The sequence below is a fragment of the Mauremys reevesii genome, linkage group 7 (genome assembly GCF_016161935.1).
Source record: "Mauremys reevesii isolate NIE-2019 linkage group 7, ASM1616193v1, whole genome shotgun sequence".
Taxonomy (NCBI): domain Eukaryota; kingdom Metazoa; phylum Chordata; order Testudines; family Geoemydidae; genus Mauremys; species Mauremys reevesii.
In genome coordinates, this window is record NC_052629.1 from 116,540,982 (window position 1) to 116,561,776 (window position 20,795).

The 20,795-nt window shown below is 36.6% G+C and overlaps 1 protein-coding gene across 43 annotated transcripts in view; it reads left to right on the forward strand.

The window, feature by feature from the left end:
- The window catches only part of FOXP1 (forkhead box P1), a 498,462-nt gene that overhangs the window by 397,112 nt on the left and 80,555 nt on the right, over positions 1-20,795 (forward strand). For 36 of the 43 annotated variants that reach the window (XR_005583190.1, XM_039482867.1, XM_039482868.1 and 33 more), the window contains 4 exons: positions 8,160-8,297; positions 9,423-9,512; positions 15,228-15,387; positions 18,799-18,849. Coding sequence is in view for 42 of the 43 variants with exons in the window: in XM_039482867.1 (XP_039338801.1) it covers positions 8,160-8,297; positions 9,423-9,512; positions 15,228-15,387; positions 18,799-18,849 (439 nt within the window). In the remaining variant the exon portion in view is untranslated. Of the gene's footprint in view, positions 1-840; positions 890-8,159; positions 8,298-9,422; positions 9,513-15,227; positions 15,388-18,798; positions 18,850-20,795 lie in introns of all 43 variants that reach the window. The other 7 variants (XM_039482899.1, XM_039482901.1, XM_039482900.1 and 4 more) reach the window with 4 other exon arrangements.

A 20,795-nucleotide genomic window follows, 5' to 3' on the forward strand; every position in this document is an offset into this window, starting at 1 on the left:
AGGACATGCTCTGGCCAGACATCCCAAATGTAGCTTAACCAAACGTGAATAGTATCGGATACAGTGGAAGTGACATGAAAAATAAAATAAAAGACCATGGCGTTCTAGACCTATACATGCTGGTGTGAATACAGAACAACGAGCTACTTCTCGATGATCGCTGTGCACGTTTTGAAAATGTAACTCTCCATAACCTCCTGAAATTAATATTGCAGTGTAAATAGTTATCAAACAACCGAACTGACATCATCTGCTAGTTATAATACATCACACAGGCATTATTGAAAAGGACCCATTATTCAGTAGTGATGGACAATATAATCTGACATGTACAGAAGTTGTTTTGATGCTTAGTGTACTGTAAATGTAAACAAGAGAAAACTTGCAACAGGTCTGTGGATAAGGTTAAAAATGTTTCTTGGACACTGAGAGATGCAGAGAAGACATGTAATTTAACTGTTAAGCAGCCTTTTAACTGGCCAGTTTTTGTGTATTGCTAGTACTTGAAAATACTAGGTATTCCACGTTCATTTATTTTGAATATACTGAAGCTAACTAGTTGGCTGGTTCAGGGTAATATGAACTGTAACAGTGTTCGCTACATTTAAAAGGATAGTATTCTCTGGTTGTCTCAAGGTAGGGGAGGCTTATTCCATCCAAAAGTTTGGGGAGCTGCAAAGCCATGACATGATTGCTTGAGACATATCTCTTACAATCATTGTATAGGAGTTTTAGTCAAGTGTATGCTTGACAGAAATAGAGAGAGCTTGGGCTTAATTTATGAAAATGTTTATTCCTGTGAGATAAGTTATTGATTTTTTTCCCCCTCCTTCTTGCTAGGTAAAAGAAATACGAGGGATAGTATTATCAACGCTTGAACAGCAAAATTGTGAGGAAATTCTTGACACCATAGGCAAAATTTGTTATTGTTTGGGGAATGGCTTGACAGGTTATAAGTAGTTTGTTTGTTTTATTGAAAGCAGAACTGCATTACTGGAAATAAGTTTGCCGTAGTTCAGGGTTCAGTTAAAATGTCCTGTACTACCTTGGTTTTATAGGGTGCTTTCTTGCTCAGCTTTATTTTCCAGTTGTAAGGAAAGGGGGGGAAATGTATCATGTCCTCATCTTCAGAAGACTGTGTAGAGATTTTGGAGTGAAGTAACAATGGGCAGCAGCTCTTCTCCAGCCCTTTTTGATTTTTAACCTTTCCAGTGCAGTGCAGTGTTAGAAACTGTATCTGCTTGCTAAATGAATATTGGAAAAATAGAATAAATATTGAACAAATATGCATAATTGCTAATTATTCTCTGCATTGGTTTATGATCGTTTTACCTTCATTGATAAGATAAGATGTTGTTGGTTGTTTTTTCCCCCTCCTAAGTAATACAACAACAACCTGATAGGTTTTAATTTTTAAGCTTTATCTTGCCCTTAAATCTGAAACATCATTGTTCAAATAACTGAGAACAAGGTAAACCAACAACATCAAAAAGGTCGGCTTCTGTGATTTCTCAAGGGCTTGTTATTTTGTACTTTCCAATTCTATTTGATGTCTTGACAAAACAAGATGACACAAGGGAGAATACATTAAATTTTGATTTTCATCTAACCTGTTACAGTGCTGGCAGCTTAATTTCTTTTACTTTTTACTGAAGATGGCTTTTTGCACAATTATTCTAATTGCCAAGCCACTTTATGAAAAGGTTTCTTTACGGGCTTCCCATTTGCCTTGATTTTGCTAGGCGTTTTTTTGAACGTGTTTTGACCTTTAACACAGGGAGAGCTTGCTGGTTGGAGTGTGTCTTCATTAGAAGTAAATCAGTGAATGGCAAGATTGTCAAAAGAAGCAACTGATGTTTTCTCATTAGAATCTAATTTGCACTGTTATGCTTAGCTGTGATGTGCAGATGAAGGTGTCTGTGATAAGTGTGAAAAGCTGCACATTTTAAGCAAATAAAGTTTACAAGTATTTTAAAGGCTGTAATTCTGAACAAAGTAGCAACACCTAAAAGAGTGTTTAAGTAGAACAGAAGTTAAGTTTGTCATAGCATCATTTGACTATTTTGTATTTGATTTAAGTAGATTGGTTTAACAAGTTGAATATATTTTTTTAAATTGCTTATTAATATTTAAACTGAAGAGTACAGGTCTCCTCTAATGCCCAAAATTAGAAGAACAGATCGTTTCATGTTTAACTCTTTAAGGAAAGAATAGATTTAAAGTGAAGAGACATAACCTTTCAGAATGATTCTGGTTCTTTTTCTGGGGGGAAGGGGAGTTTTGATCTTTTCATTTAAACATGCCATAGGGAAGACAATGCCCCCCTATATAATTTTTTTTCTTAGTTCACTTAAAGTTCTTGACATATTAAGTGCTGCTGATTCAATCGCAGTTTATTATTTAATTAAGTTCCCCTTCATATATTAATGAATTAATACACAAATGTAAGGAACCCAATATATTGCTCAGTGCATTAAAGATGTTTGGGTGGGGATGAGGTTTCAAAGGTTTTGATGGGTTTGGGGATATTTTGATGGTATGTGTTTGGGGTGCGGTATAGGTTGGGAAGGGGTACTGGGTTTTGTCATAATGCTGTTGATCCAACTCTTCTTCTGGAGGAAAACACAAAATATTTGCCACACTTTTTATTGATTAATCATAAAATGTCATCACTGGTTTGAATCATATATTTAGGTTATAATTTTTTCTGTCATGTAGGTGAATCAGAGGAAAAAAACTTTTTGAATGTAAAAAAATTGTGAGGTTGAAAAGATCATTCTACTTATTCAGTGACTGTTTGTGTACATTTCACTTTCATCTGTATTTGACAAATGTTAAGAGTAGAAAGGATTTAATTTATGTAAACTTTATATTTTTATGCAAATTAAATGGGTATTTATTATAGCTGAAACAATTATCCTAGCACTTAGTAGGGAACCTGGTATGCATGAGAAGTGGTAGATAAGATCAAATGAAGTTCTTCTAATGTCCCATTCTTTGTTTTAAAAAATGAAATTTTACCAGTTTTGTTTGGACTAGAGAAGAATACAGAAGGCTTCCTAGAGTAGATATTCTGAAATATTGCAGAATTCCAAGAGAGCCGAGATTACTACGTTACATAAATCAAAGGAAGATCTCGCCTCTTGATAAAATGTAATAAACTAAATGATAAAAAATAAAATGTTAATTGAATTTTAAAGAGGGGGTTTTTCGCTCTTTTTTAATAGGGGGTTATATTGTTACAGAGCACTGTTATGCTAATGACTGTTTAGCTGATTTTACATTAATATAATAAACATTACCTGTCTTAATGTGTTATACAGTATTGTGGCAAAATAGTTGTCTAAAAGTGAAATTCCATTTTTCATAATGATACAGAATGATAGTTTCTGCATGAATAGTTCTAGCAGTTTAGTTTTTTTGTTGTTGTTTGTTGTTTTAAAGACTGAAATATTATGTCAGAAATATTTTATGCTCCCAGGATGAATATGGGTACTGTGTTCAGTACTTTATTATTTTATAAGTGTCAGATACAGACTGCGGCATTATGCTTTTCTGTTTGCCAATACATCAGTGGTCTCTCTTCTCTTGTGGTGTCACCAAAGTTACTTTTTTATGTTGCTTCCTTTGAAGGTTTCTGTATTCTGTATTTTTCACATTTTAGTCTTATGATAGGCAGTCAAGTTAATGGTTATTTATACAGCTCTATTTTTCATGTAGTCCACTTTTTTAATTACTGCTCTATCCTTCATTCTTCCTTTTTATGTGTTCAGTTATATTTTTGCTCCATTTAACTTTTGGCAACAAAGCCTTCATCCAAAGAAACACAGTCTTGAAATCCAGATACTTGGCATAATAACTAGAATTGTGCCAAATTTTAACACACTGTCACAAGGAATGAAGGTTTTGCTGGCAAAGATTTTAGTTTTGTGGGTTTTTTTAACCTAAAGAAATCATCCACCTCTTAAATGTACTGTGATAGTTAACAATAGTGCAACCAGCTCCAATTATGAGATATGTGGAAATTGCATTCTGTGCTGGTTTATTCTGTATACAGGTTTTAACTAGCTGAAAATATTTGGTTAGTATTTAATTATGTTAATATAAGTGAAAAGGGAAAAATAGATTATAATCATTTTCTTCCTCTTAACTCTATCCTATTTAGATAGAACAGTGCCAAATGTGTCATTGGTGTAACTCCATTGTTACATTGAGGATGAGCTTGGCCCAAGTTCTTTGTTTTTCTTTTCTTTTTCTTGGTAAGCATCCTATAACATGGTATATTTTCAGGGCTGAGGAGATGGCCCAGAGTGGAAAGGATTGTTGTGGAATCCTGAGAAATAGCGAACAGAGCCTTGAGAGAAATATAAAGAGTCTGAAAGCAATTGTTAGTATTAAAGACATTTTTTGCCGTTGATATTAGGATGTCAGCAGGTCTATACTAGTAGAGTTCCAAAAGCCAAAATGCAGCTGTATTTTTACCTCCACTGCCAGTTTTACATGCAGCTGGGTGTCTCCCACACCCTATTGTTATCAGTCAACAATTCAGCATACAGTCTATTAAATATACCAACAACAACAACAATACTGTGTCCTTCTGAAAATAGAAATAAACAACTAATTAAGAGTGATTTCTATTGTTCTTGGTACGTTAGCATTCTCTATATGTATCTGCCAGTAGTTTAATTTGAACTTCAACTCCCTGAAGGCAGTAAGACAGAATTATTTTAGTTCTTCATAAACTGCCTTCTGTGATTCATTGTTAACTCATAAAACACACTCATTTTCATGTGCTTAAACAGGTATGCCATTTCCAGTGTAGGTTTATAATTATAATTGTTTTTGTTTTTGGCAACACATTTAAATTGACAGTTGAGAGAGAGAGAAATCTAAAATTAACGTATAGCCCCCAGTTCAGGTGTGACTATCACACAAAATATCAAAAATAAATATTTTTCTCTGAAGTAATGTAAAGTATATTGTATAGTATCTTAAAATAAAGTTTAATTTTGACTGAATACACTCAAAAAGGGATCAATAAATATTAGAGAGCTGTAGTTAAGAACTTACATGACTGTTTTAAATACTATTGATTTAAACCACTGGCTAGATTTTATGAATCAAAGTGTAATTTCCAAGCTTTGGCTATATTTCTCAACTCTAAAGCACTCTCTCTTGTGTGCCTTTAGCAGCTTTCCAGACATTCAACACGGGATTAAATGATAGTAGTTACAATGATCAATAGGTTAAGACCGGTACAATCACTCTTACCGCTAATGACCTCAGTAGTAATGGGTAATAAAGTGTGGGCTATAATAGGCTATTGCTGGTGCTGCATGCCCTTTGATTCCTAGTATTACTAGGGACTAGCTACAAGAAAAAGTTGGACATTGGGAGTTAAGGGAGTGGATATATAGGCCATAATTCTTAACTATTTAAAGTCCTTAAACTATGCTCTTTTTTTTCTTTGACACAATAGTTTCTGGTCCATTTGAATATGTTTGTTAAAGGTTTCCATAAGTTATTTTCATGATATGCTGGAGCAGAAACTTTGGGTAAATCTAACTTTTATTACATTTATAAATTAAAGGCAGAGCCCTCTTTAGCAGTACAGAGCTAGCTGGTGTGACAATGTGGTTTCAGATGATAAAAGTAAGTTGAGCTCATCAGCACGCTCCTGCTGTCTGAAAGATGTCATATACGTGTTTTCTGCTACCTGTAAAACATTTCTGTTTTAGCAACGTATTAACAGTTTCTGTTTAGAAATTCTTCATTGGAAGGTACACAAACACTTCTCAAATATAGGAGCAAATCTTGCCCTTAGATCCATGTGCACAACTCCCGTGGAAGTCAGTGGGAGTTGTCCATCCATAACCAAGGGGAGAATAATGTGGCCCTTAGTATTCATCACTGATTTGTAGGGTTTTACAGCACCCCACCCTGTTCCTGTCTGTATCCCTGGTTGTTGTCAGAAATCTGATTGAAGAGTATTTGTATTGTATATCTTCCAAGAATAGCACAGAAAACATACTTAAACATGCTTCCTTCTCTGTTTGCTCAGTCATATTTCAATAAAAGATAGTGTAAACCTCAAGGAAAAGTAAACTTCTTTTGGGATGGAATAACAAAGATGAGTAAAGCTTAAAAGCTAGTATGGTGACAACCCAATATAAGTAAAAAAAAAAAACAAACTCTACTTTGAAGAAGTTATTTTAAAAATCACATGGATTAGGATACTCGGAATTAATGAGTTTACTGACAGATGATTGAGGCTTCTCAGGGTCTGTCTCAATTGCTATGGCACTTCTGTAGTGCAATTGCTGTCCAGTATGTTCACTATAGAAATACACATACAGCTAAATCCTGGTCCCAACCAAGTCACTAGGAGTTTCACCATGGACTTCAATGGAACTAGGAACTGTCCTGTAATTAAATTTTTATTTTCATAGTTATCAGATGTGACTGTCTGTTGTATATTATGGTGGGTTGTCCAGATGTATACCATAGTGCACATTCAGAAGCACTCTGGGATACTGAGAACTCCTGGGTGACATTCCAGTGCCATATAAATGAGATGTCAAAAGTGCGTAACCATTTCTTGGACTTTTTCAAACAAATGTCTTAAAAGCAGTTCCTGGGACTTGCACATAACGTGCACAACAGCACTGGAGGATGTGCACTGTACGTGAATCTGACCTTCAGGAACCATTTTTAGTTCATCAAAATTAGCGATGCTGAGAAATCAGGACATCAGTGCATAATGACTGTGAAATTAGGAATGAGAGCTTGCTATGCAAATGACAGGACAAATCATGTGAAAAAGTCAAGATAAACTGCATATTAAGACATTATGTTACATAAAATTAATACTGCATTTCTCTCTTGCTTACTACTACTCTGAAAGATTTTTTTAAAAATTCTTTTATCTTCTGATCAGCTATTGTCTGCTGATTTTTAAAAAGTGGTGCGCAGAGAAAGTGCAAAACATGTTATTACCTTTTATTGTAATACATGAGATGACAAGAGATCCTTTTTAACAAAGTATATCCTTTACTGCTTTTAGTTCTGTGCTGTCACATATTTGATTTGAAACTAAAGAAAAGTAAGGTGCTTAAATATTACTGTTAAAAGTCATATGGGTTTTGTCTTTTTGCTCTATTGTTGTTTTTTCTTTCTATTTTTTTCCTTTTTTTATTATTTCTAGTGAAATAGTCTTCTTGCATTACTGGGACTGACAAAATGGTTCTCATGTAGTCTGCAAATTAAATACAAGTGCAGTGATTATTTTGAATAGCTAAATTACATTCTAGAAAGCTTGCAGAATTCATAGCATTGTCATTAGGTATCCGCTTGAATACAATTTGTGTAACCTTGGCCAAGACAGCCTGTCATTTTAATGTCAGTGTTTTATCTGAACAAGACATCATCCTTTCAGATACAGTGTACAGGTTCCTTGCAGAGATGCCCGTGCAGAAACGTGTTAACAGTTGCAAATATGAAATGCTATCAAGTTCATCACTGTAGCTGTTTGTCACTGAAATGTCATGGAAAGCGGCTTTTAATGGTATCTCACGTAATATGAAAGAATTGAAGACATCTGTATGCTGGGTGAATATGGAATGGTAAAGACATTGTAGTAGGGTCTTTCTGTTAAAATTGCATAGGAACATAGGTGCTGTTAGTCACATCTCTGAGCTTTCATTCATTTTCTTAAAATCGTTATCTTACGAGGGTCTAGATTCCCATCAATGTGGGACACCAGATCGTTTTTTCTTTTTTGTGTGTCTGTTGAGTTGACTGTTTCTTCTAAAAATAAATCTATCTTGACAGCTTATTCATATATTGAAATAATTTTCATTGTAATAATGCTTTGGAGAAAAAGACAGTCGCTGGGAGAAAATAAAATCGGTGCTTTCATGTTTACTCCAGTGGGCTCTAAAAGCTCTTGCGCTTTTCAGTACTTTGCCACTACAGAGGATGAGAAGTAAGCAATACAGCAGAAAACAGGATGGTGTCTGAACCAGTTCCGTAGACATAGCAATGGACAAATCATTATCAGGATAAAAAATAAATGCTCAATATTAAAACGTAAAATAAACTGTAGTAGAACTTTTTACAAAGTGCTCTGACGTCTTATGCCCACTGTGTTCATGCTCTAGGTCCCAGTGTCAGTGGCTATGATGACACCTCAAGTTATCACTCCCCAACAAATGCAGCAGATCCTCCAGCAACAAGTGCTAACTCCCCAGCAACTCCAGGTCCTGCTCCAGCAGCAGCAGGCACTCATGCTTCAACAGGTAATTGTTTCTTTTACAGCTGGTAAGATGGCTATTATAGGTGTGCTAATGTCCTTAAATATTCCTGTAGTGAAAGCTGCCTACATACTGGAGCACATATCTTATAGTAGCTGCATCTGGGGTGAGCTGATTGCCCTGTTGTACTTAAAGCTAGCGATTGCTATTGAAAACAGAAGTGCAGGGACTAAAACAGCCTTTCCCAGATCGCTACATAAAGATGCACGTTTAAGAAACAAGAATCCTGCAGATGCCGCCATTGCTCACACCTGCATCCTCCTTGGCACATCACTTCCTTCTGACTAGTTGGAATAAACAAAGAATATAGTTGAGAGGTGTTTTCAGTTCTAAAACTTATTAAACCAATATGGAACAATAGGGACTCTCAAAACCTCATGAACAGCACCGTGGCAGATTTGCAAGCCTTAACCCTTGAATTTCAGCAAACAAATGTATTGTGGAGTATCAGTTTTCCTGGGTACCCAGTTCAACATGTGAGCCTGTGTCAGCTAAAAGTTTGCAACAAATGAAGTATGGTTTTAAAGTTTACTTATCTTAATGTGCTGCACAACCTTAATTCATTAATTCCATGATGACTTTAAAGGCCACTACAAGCTAAACTTGTATACTCTTTCCTCACTGTCACTCTCTGTCATTCATTCACTGAGTGGATGTCTAAACTGCGTACATCTACTATCCATCTGGGAAGTGGGGAGGGGGAGGGGTATTATCTGTGATTCCTATGTATGTATTGAACAAAACTTAATACAGTCAAACCCTATCATTTAGAAAGCATGTATATGTTTCACAACAGAGATTTACCAGCCTCTCTCAGCAAGGGCATTTTGGCTTTGTTGTTACAATCAAAGGTCATTCCTTGCCTTATTTTAATTAGTTTGTGTAGAAAATGGTATGTTTTTCATCCGTTCATTTTGGAGATTACTTTTCAAATGATAATGCCAAGAATAGTCAGTGTGCACTGAATTTATTGTCGAGTTTCAAACTAAAGGTCAGACCATCACAGATAAAAGGATGCTGTTTTTCAAATCACAGTTTGTGTGTTACAACAAAAGGGACACGGAATTATCCCTCCACTTTGTTACTTACCGTGTTTCCTCTTCTTTATAGCAGCAGCTTCAAGAGTTTTATAAGAAACAACAGGAACAGTTGCAGCTTCAACTTTTACAGCAACAACATGCTGGAAAACAGCCTAAAGAGGTACAGACAATACCCATTTTACTTTCAAACCACAGATCCCGGGGGACTGCCTAGTGGCTATTAAACTGTCATTCATCTTATAAATGATTACACAACTGAGCTGACTCTATCAGGTCTCAGCTTTCAGCTTTAGAGTTATTGTCCTGTTTTCTCTTTTATTTTCTTGTGCTTCCCGTTTGCTTGCTGCCACATGTTTTATAGCACAACATCACACTTTGCTGTTTGGTGTGAGTATTGGAACAAGTATCTTGACTAGTGTCTTTGGAGAGTGTTTTTTGGAAGTGAGTTATTTTACACTGGGTGAAAATAAGGATGCAGTAGTCAAGATGCTGTGCTCTCAAAGCAGGGAAATACTTCAAGGGGTTTTGAGTGCAGGTTCCCTGTATCAAAGCAGAGGCTCAGATTACACATTTGTCATAGTTGTAACTTAGAACAAGAACTGCCTTTAGGGAACATTTGTTGTGACACAGACCAACAAAATCTGAGATGCAAAGATAAGACTGAAGGGCCATCTCAACTCCTCACATTGTGCCTAGCTATTACAGCACACGTGATATGTATAATAGCAGGAGACATCGATCTGTTGTCACTGCAATACATAGATACAATGGGACAAGTTAGGGCCGAAAGTGTCTGTCTGAACTTGAAATAGAAGTTTAGAAAAGCAAGTGTATCACAATCAGAACTTTGCATCATTTATAGCGATATTATTATTATTATTTAAAATTTAAGAAACCAAATTTCCTCCTTGAAGTAACATGAGAAACTATGTAGATCCATGTTCAGGGACCTGCACATTAGTAGTCGGTGACATCAGTGCCTGGATGGACACCTCTTAGTAAGCTGCTTCTTGGCACAAGGTGCTGTGTAATGCCTTTCCTAGCGGTGAGGCGTTCCTGTCGGTGTGGCAGGCATGCTGCGCGAAGCACACATAATAAAAACGGCCCGACCAATTTTTTTTCTTTTCTTTTCTTTTCAAATTTGGTGAGTTGTACCATCCATGGCACATTTCAATCCAGTGTGAATTTTTACAGTTGAGCTATAAACCACTGAAAATAGGGGGTTTGTAGTGGAAACGCTGACACAACCTTAACTACAATGTGCGAATGGGCACCACTCTAATAAAAAAGGAACAGATTAAAAAGTGTCTAAAATGTAAATCTAAAGGACTAACAGTAATTAAAATGGAAATGGCACAGGGAGGGAAGGCATGTAATTGTGAGATATCACTGTGCAGAATGCTCTCAGCTTTGTTTTGCTGGCTGTTTTTCTAATTCAGTAGGGCTTACTCATCAGTGGCAGTTCAATGTGCGTTAATGACTCTGGGATGCAGGCATCACTCTGGACAAAGAAATGATTATTGTGCGGTCAAAAGAAGTTCAAAGACAAGAAGGGAATTTCAGTTTTTTCCTTAGAGATCCACATTCAAGAGCATATAAATTAAGCCAAATGTTAAAAACCACAGTCTGAAAGCTGACTTCAAAGTCACAACTCTCTAATTAATGAACTGCAAGCTTCAGTTTGGACAAGTCGTGGTTTGATGCGCCCATAAATCAACATGACAGGTCTGTTTCACAGTCTCAGACAGTGCTTGTCATTGAGTCACATCAGATGTAAACACAGCAGAAAAAAGAGGGAATATGAAGGAGGTGCAATTGATCAACAGAATTGGTAAAAACCCACTTTTGAAGCGCATTATGCATGATCACAGGAAATGGCTATAGCCTCAAGAGGCTGTCTCCTTCTGCTGTTGCTTTTTTGAATCAGATTTCTAACAGCCTTCAAAAGGGAGAATAAGAATTATGGAGCTTCTCCCCTGTGGCTGGCAGGCAATAACCCCCTGTTGTTATTTTGTGCTTCTTTCTTTTCAAAGGCGTCAAAATTTAGTTTTTTAAAGATCTTTAACTCTATATTTGAAGGCAAACAATAAAGGGCTGCCACTGTCATTCTTATCAGTTACCAGAGATTGTATTTTTTCTTTCTGTTGCCACTTCTTATTAACCTCTTATTTGGTCTATTAGACATAGTTTTGAATGCAAGCCTGCATGCTGGGAGAACATGAAAGTTCAGATGAGCTCAGAGGGCAGATAAAGAAATTTGAAGGGGAAAGTTACACAGCAGAATGAACGATAAAAGTTAACTCTTCTAAATTGCTGTTGTCAGACAGGAGAGCATCTCCGACACAAAGATGATGGCTTGGAGTTGAAAGGAAAAAAAATACTTTGTGTTAAAAGGCAAGAAGGGAAGTTAGACAATGTGATGGCTTTTTAATGTGTAACACACTGATTTACTGTGGTCACACTTCTGATATTGCACTATCCAGAGTTACAATAAGAAAAGACTCCTTCCTGTTTTAAGAAGAATATTATAATATAATAGACATAGGAGAATAAGGGTCCAACACTCTTTTGCTTTTACTACTTTTTTTTTACTGACGATGTTAGTTAGAGGCCTGTTTCAACAATGCATTTCATCCCACAGGTTTTTCAGCCCCATTTTCCTGAGCTAAAGAGGGTGTTCTTACTAAATTAGCATGCAGTTGGTGGTCCTTTTTGGTGCTAAAAAATGACAATGGAGTCACAAGCTAGCAATTCTGTGATGTGGACTGGTGGTTGTGATTTTAACATGGTTTGAACTTGGACATTGACAGATGGAAGAAGCCTATTAACTTACTGTATCCCCCAGTCATTAGTGGCTCATAATTTTGTACCATCAGTTTACGCACCCTCCCACCCCCCCAAAAAAAAAAAAAAAACCCACCACCAAAACCCTGTTAGTCAGAGAGATTTGACCTATAACCAAGACAATACACAGGACTTCTGCGACCTTTTCTTTTACGTTGTATTAAGGGGAATTTACAGCATGATGCAGAGCAAGTTCCCATTAGTGATTGCAAGAGCTCTTTCTGTAACTCACTGCAATCTTGCTTTTTTAAAAAAAAAAAAAAAAGCACTATCTCATCTAGTCTCCAAAACCGATTCCCTGATACCTGACAGAACTGACTTTGAGAAGCAGCGGACATAATTAATTTTTAAATAAAGGTAACAGAAGAATCCCATTTTGTGTGTTCAAGTTGGGCTAAGAGAATTGTTTTAAAAAGGCCGTTTGTCCTCCAGCAGTTTTGACAGTTTATGTTAGGCGGTAGGGAGTAACCTAAGAAAGGAAAACAGACCTTTGACAGAAGCTTATGGGAGGGGATCAAAAATGCAAGTTTTATCAGGATATTTCAGCATTTTAACACTGACTACTGACCTGACAACAGGACTGCACTGAGACCTTTTTTGTATGCATTCAATTGTGAGAAGTAAACAAACTGACTTGTATCCTGTGTTTGGTAACTGGGTGGGGAGCACAGTTTGGCAACGTGTGTTGCTTTTAAATTCTTTCTTGGACAATGGGCCTTGTATACTTTTATATCCTGGCTTTTCAAATGTAGAGAGCTTTCATGAGCTTTTCTTAGGGATAGCTGAGAAGAGAACCAAACAGGCATCAGTCAATTTATATAAATAAAGTGTTGTAAAATCTTAATTTACATTAGATGGCAAGTAACCAACATGTCCAAACCAGGGAATATTTTAACTCTGTTTTTGTTTTGTTTTTTTACTATGATCACGTTGATCATTTTTTACGATGAGAATATCTGAAGAGCCAAAAATTATTCAAACGTGAACATCATCATCATTGTGGTTTACATTAATCTGATAACTTGCGAAATAGGAAAAACAATTGGATCATTTTGAGCATGCTGTTTTACAAATGAAAATGCTGGCTCTTAATTTTAATTTATTTAAATTTTTGTTGTCGGTACTGTAGATTTTGTTTTTCAGAATGGAACTCAATTAACTTTCTCAGTGGTATGGGGGTAGGTCTGAAATTGGTTGCTAATATGAGATTGGTTGGGTGTTTGCTATAAAATAAGCCATTTGGGGATTAGAACAAAAATAGCTTCCATTACTCTAAACTTTCTCCAATTGTCTTTTTTTTAAAAACCAAGCTTATGTCAAGTTGAGCATGACTGGGTCTATTCTCTCATCACTGCACTGATGCCTCTCCCGTGATCCGAACGGAGCATTCCATATGTGAATGGGGTGAATTGATTCCTTAAATTTTTTCAGGGACTTTTTAAAATTTGGGACCAGCTCCTCAGTTGGTGTAAACCGTTGTCACTCCAGTGACTTCAATGGATTTCACTGTTACACACCAGCTGAGGATCTGACTCAGGATCTTTAAAGGGATTGTAAGGCATTAAAATGGGTGGGGGAGGGAGGGGGAAAAAAAAGGTGGTGATTGGACACTTTGTAAGAGTGCCTGTGCCTGCAGTTTTGTAAGAGTTAATTTTCTTTCCGTAATTGTTAGCTATAATGTGGATAAGACCTCTCCACCTTGATATGATTCCTAGCAGATTAGGGATATTAGATAATTTCCTTCTATTTATTGTACTGCTGCGCTGTATTATCTTTCTATCACTCAGATAATTACTAAGGAAATCTACATAAATTGTTTTTGGCTAGCACAAGGAACTGCTAAACACTGGCATGATGTATTGATGTTTTACACAACAAAAGTTTTCCTCCTGTCATTGTACAATAAATAAAAAGATATGTATCAAAATGCAAAGCCTTTCATGGTTTTTTAAGAACAAAGCAAATAAAATACAAGATGAGCATGGAAGCAAAACCTAGAGGGTTCCTTAAACTGAAGCAAAATTAAGAACTCTGAAGCCTGGAGTACAGTACATATTAAACACTCACATTCAAGTAAGATGTTGTTTGCTAAATTATGAATGTATGTAATTAAAATCTAGTGGCTGTTTCTGTGAAAGATTTACAATGTTATTTCATCGTTTGTCATGGCTAATTAACAATATTAGATGAAGTTTTTCTTCTTCAAAGGTCTGATTTTTTCTCATTTATTTATGTCAGAAGTGATAAACAGAGTAGTTAAAAGCTTCTCCGGGCGCAATAGTGAGAAAAGCAACATGTTCTTTTACACCTCAAAGGTTCAAGGTTCAAATCCCAGTGGAGTACAGCAACTCTGTCTTCTTTATAGTGAGAATAATTAAAAATTTCAAAGTGCAGAAAGTAAAAGTCTTAAATATAGCATGGAACAATTCAATATACAGGAGAAAGTACTGTAACTTGATTAATGAATAAGAGAGAGCAAGTATAGAAAATGCAATAAATTAACCCAATCAGTTGCCTTAATAGTTGAGACAGTCCTTGCATGCGTAAACGGAGCATGGCACAGGATTATTTTTCATTCCTCTTAAGTATGATATGACCTTGCAATGCGATTTTTCCATTTATATTCATGCTGTTCGTTCTGAAGCATCACCAGTTGTTTCAGACGACACACGGGTTGCTTAATTCACCACCAAAATGCGACCACTTCTGGGTTGAAACTTCTGTAGCACAATAGAACACAACAACTTAGACCAAGAAATGCAGAATAAATATTTCATGTGACGTTCCGGGTGGAGTTCAGGTAGGAAGAATGTAATTGCCCAATGTGGAATTTGGCCACAACCCAGTGGTTAACACTGCTACTGAAATAATGACTTGGGATCGTTAATCAGAAGTGGTCAGGGCCTCCATTCAATGTCCTTTCTTGGTGCTGACTATAATCAGATGAAGTGTTTTGAAACTGGGAGCCATTTAAATACCTTGTATAAATTCTTAGTTCTGAAATGACAAATATGCCTTTTTCCCCTTTCAGCCACAGCAACAGCAAGTGGCTACACAGCAGTTGGCCTTTCAGCAGCAGCTCTTACAGATGCAACAACTGCAGCAACAGCATCTCCTGTCTTTGCAGCGTCAAGGTCTGCTAACAATCCAGCCTGGCCAGGCTACCCTGCCTTTGCAGCCTCTTGCTCAAGGTATGTGTGCAGTCTGGAAACCACCAGCCGTAACCCTCCATCTCGGGGCTTTAGAGAAGCTAACAAATACATCTAAAATGGAATAAAAGCTCCAATAGGCTGGTAAAGTAACGGATAAGAAAGGAACTGACAGGCAGGTTGCTCATTAGAAGGTTTGTAGCTATTCTGGGAAGCACAACACCGAAGTGTTGGATTGCTCTCGCTAGAAATGGCCAAACAGTGTGGAGTTTGGGTTGAGTTTGCATAAGTATCCAGAAGGCTGGATATGAAGCTCCTAGGTCTACAAATCTAGATATGTTCAGAATAGGCTTGCTAGCAAGATTGCTGGCACTTTGGTCATGGCTCGGAATAGCAGGAGAATAGCCTTTCATATGTTATTTCGGCACTTCAGGTCCTTCCTGATGGGAAACTCAGACCCAAATGTTGCCGATCACTGGGAGTTTGATTCCCTTTTATCTCTAGATATGGGCAAAGGTGGGACAGTTTGGGTTTTTTCCATACCTACTTTACTCATCCTTGATTCCGCTGCAAGTAAACACACAGTGGACCAGATCCTCAGCTGGTATAAACTGGCATAGCTCCAGTCTCCTCTCAAACTGAAGCAAATTAGGATTAACTCCACTGAAGTTAATAGCGTTATTCTGGCAGAAATCGAGAATCAGAACCCATGTATCTTTCCACAGTCACATACTCTGCAGTAAATTAGTACTCCTCCGAAGTACTTAGGTTATGAAAGATTTCTTTAAATGTGTTAGTAGGTCCTTTTTATTTAGCAATACTTTTGAGAATGGTTAAAAATCTATAGTTTATTTCTCCTCTACGTCATTTTCACTGTGTTACACGTCTTAAGACACTGAGAGCAGCCTCAGCCCAGGCTGCTGTTATTAAGAAGGCAGACTGTTAGAAGTTGACATGGCTTGAGGAGTGGGTCTTTAAAATATAATGCTGGTATTTCTGAAGAGTTTTCTCTTCCCGTCTCTCATTCCCTCCCCACAAAAAATGTGTTAAATTTAAAGTCACCTTAACCTCTCAAGTCAGCTCAGGTTGAATGATTTAGTTTCTTCAAAGCTGTTAACAGCCTCAAGGCTCCTACTGATTGCTAAACCCTGCAGTGTATTTATATTTAGATACATTCACTTAAACAGAGAGAAGAAGTTCTACTCCCCATCTCCCCGTTCCCCCCAAAATACACACACTGCTGCCGGAAGACGTAAGGAGATACCTATGTGTGGTGGAATCCTCATTGGCCAAGTTGGGCCACATGTTTACTTCCTTCCCTTTCCTAACTTCAGTTTGAAGAAATTAAATTCCGCATGTGTCATTTATGCCTTGGCTGCCTAAATAATGGAGGTCTGACATTGGACTTGCCATGCACGTGAATCTCCCGTTGATTTCAGTTGAGGCTGTGTCTGTGAGGACTGCAGGATTGGGCCTTTGATATTTACTCTTCCTCTAGCGCATCTTTGTCAACGGGGTGGGGAGGAATAGTATGGAACTAGTCCAGAAAAAAGGCACGTAGGCTATGCCATTTGTACTTGCAAAATGTTACAACGTGCATTAATTACACCTTCAGATTTATTGTTGGAAACATCGCAAGCTGTTCCTACACACCCACTGGACTCAAGCTTCAACCTTTCTAATTTTTCCCACAGCTCCTATACTATTAAGTTTGCTCAGTAAGGTTCATTGTATAGTACATCAGTTAAGCTGTCCAAAAGAGGGCAATTGGGCAGTGACAAGACACGCTCATGTGTAATGTGAAAGAAATGAATGTGGTGATGCATGAAGTGTAATCTGTGCAGTAACACATCAGAGACACCAGTAGGTAATTCAGCAGTCATGGCATTGATTGATATGGTTAGCAGTGTAGTATAACTATTAGTCCTTACAACATTAGGAAGGAGCATATTTAAAACCTAAGGGGTGCCTAGCTGCATGCCAGAGTTCACAAATATAAACAAAGGTGCTTCAGAGGTCTGATTCTAGTGGGGAAATGAACTATAGTGTTGATATCATCCCTTGTGAAACTGGGACTCAGTTTGGAAAAAAAAAAAAGTAACTTGAGAATTCAGGCAGGTTGGAATACAACGCTTTTTTTTTTTTTTTATCAGAGAGAGATGATGGCTTAAAACTGATGTCATTATGAGGTTTAAATCAACTTTCTGCTTGCTTGAACATGGTCACCTGGGTATGGAGGTACAAGGACAAAAAGAGGTTGAGCAACTCGGTTTGTCTTTGAGCCAGTGATACCTGGGGTTGTGAAATTGAGTTCCATGCACAGTCATCTGTCAACTGTCCTCACAACATACATTTTTTAAACCCGGGCCTGCATTTTCTTTCATAACGAAAGAGACTTGTTGTCCTGAAAAATGCAATGATGAGCCAGAGTTATGGTTTAAAATAATTTGTAAAAACCCTTTTAATTTAAAAAAGAATCCCTAGTGTACCCTTTTCTTTGAGAATATTTTGCCAGACTGGAACAAATACTGTAAAACACACACAAACCCCGAATAAATGTAGACATGTATTCATGACAAATTAAAGCATTTGCTACCTAGTCGTATTCTAGATGGCATATAGTAGTTGTAATATTAATAAATGTTTCCAAGGAGTGAACCACAGTTTATATGTAATTTTTGTTTTGGTTTTCAGAATTCGTTCATTGTTCAAACTACATTTTTTGTTTCAGCACTTACCTATTGTCTTATACAAAATAGCACATCCTCTAATGTTATATTTTTGTAATCTCTGCAGTGTCGTGCAGATCTTGGACACGTCTATAATCTGGATTTTTACATCTGCACGCAGCCACAATTTTAAAATAAACCCAATTTCAGCAGTATTCTAAACTATTAGGGCTAGTTCTTCAAAATCAGGCTATAAAATTAATCCTGCAAATCTCACTTCAGGTCTGCAAATAATAGGATGGAGGCATCTAGTTGTCTGATTGCTCTCACAGATTAGGCAGGTATAGGTCTAAATCCTGTTGTTCGCAATTGCAAAGTTGCAGACATAAATAATTGTGACCACAGATGGTTGCACGTGCAATTATATAAGGGTAAATTACGTAATTTATTATGTTAATTGCCATATTTGATTTGATTTTTAGCATTTGTTCCATCATTTTGGAAGATACTTTTAGGGCCACTGTATTTAAGAACCATTTAGATTGACGAGCAATAAGCATATCTTTCAACTGTTAATTTGACAATTTAGTTAGGAATCATCTTTGGAATTATTGTTGAAGTGTTAAATTTTGCTTTCTAACCAAGTGATGTCCATGATTTGGTCATTTTAAAGTAACTGGTATCACTTGTGTGTATATATGATGTCATAATTACAATTCTGTTATCTAATCCCGTCTGACCTGAAACCTGGCTCTTATTACCTACGTTGGTTGCTACTACACAGCATTTGCTGCCTTCCACTTCCAAACTGAACGTTACCCTCATACATTGAAAGGTGACTATAATTCTCATTAATGTTAATCTGAGTTATGCTTGTGTATTAAGTGTAGAACAAACCTACTGAATTTGGGGGAGGGGGTTATTGCTTTAACACTTAAAAGCTTTGTCTTCAAATGAATCATTAATACATCCAAAAATGATTAGGTGAATTCTAAAGATCTGCTACCATCAATTAAAAATCTACTACTTGTCTACAGATACAGATATTTGTTTATCTCCCCAAAATAAAAATAAGTGTTGTGGACTCATATGGTCTCATATCAATATGTTATCAGCAACAGACAAGCCTATTCACTATTGTTGCAATTGAGTAAACAGTGGCGTACGGGTCAGCCCTATTCACAGGTAATTGTTAGTGTGCAGACAGTCCTGTCAAGCATGTTAGCTAAAAATACATCCCACACTGTCACTTTGCAAGGTGTTTGAAAATAATCGCCCAGATGCAGCAAAACAGGACATAGGCTTGTGTACTGACCTTTCTCTTTGTTTAATTTGCCTCAGAGGTTTATTTTCAGGGACAAGTAATAATTGAATATGTCTAATAACTAAATGCTCATTTGGGACAAAATCCATCAACATATAATTGGCATTTGATATTTATGAAAGAAAAATGACTTGGCTTTCGAGCGATAGATGTGTCCTAAGACTGTCTGATCACCTAATGTATAAATTGAAGCTTCTTTTATAGTATATATTAATTGCAGATACTTAAGCATTTTAGCATTTTTTGCAGTGAACCGTTAGCAGAGACCAACTGTTTTTGTTAATGCTACTCTCAGAAAGGCGGGGAAGGTTATTGGTCTGTCGTGCAATAATTTACTCCTCTTTGATATGCAAACGATCCACGGTGAATATAAAAAAATCCTATCAGACTCATTTCACAGTTCTTAACCACTTAGATTCTCTGGAGTCTATCGCCTCATTAGACCAGTGCTCTCCAAAGCTAGCATAATTAAAATCTTTAACAGTTTAGCAAAGTAAAGATGTTTGGCTGATCACGTTGAGATGATTATCTATCCATTGTATTCTAAATGACAAAAATAAATTAAATTTAGACCTTGGCATTTTTTATTATGTGTTTCAAATGAATATAATGCATACTGCCTCCCCCTCCCAATACCGTAGGTTTGGTAGGATACATGCCTGTTTGAGCTGCTGCTGTGTATTCAGAAAATGGCAGATTTCCTTAGGATAGCTGCAACGTTACAACACACTGAAACAATGAACACTGGACTAAATACCCAGGAAGTCCTATTCTAAAGCAGACTATTTATTTATTTATTTATTTATTTATTTTGAAAACTTCCAGGATTTTATATGTTTCTTTAAAAAGATGCTGTTACTTCTGCTTATTCTATTCTCCCATACCGTTCTGAAATAGCATTGAAATGTTCTGTGATGTGAGAGGTTAGATCATGCATTCTGAATAAAGATTATGTTTATAATATGATCAAAGTCCAGGTTGCATTGGGCCATATTACTCCCAGATGTATCTCCAAGGATGAATTTTATCCCACTGGTGGTGTGTAAAGTTCTCTCACCTGGAATGCCGGTTGAACCTTGTAAATAAGGCTGGTGTCCATTTTGACGCTACTACGAAACAACATTTCTTGAAGCTTATTTTATGTTTTCATTTCACTTTTGAATGGCTCATTAGCATTGATCTAAGAAATGACAGTAATAATAGTGTTACTTGTATAGAAAGTTATACAGTTTTTCAATAGACACATCCATCAATTAAGTGAGCAGTACTAGAAACCAAAATTAATGAGAAAGATAGGTGTGTTAATGAAATAATCATAGTATAATCAATTTGACTGTTAAAATTTGAAAAGCATTCCAGGAAGACAATATGAATTCATAATTTATGTCTAAAAGTGATTAATAAAAACTGTATTTAATAATAAAGCTATTTGTCATCATTTAAAACTAAAGCACAAA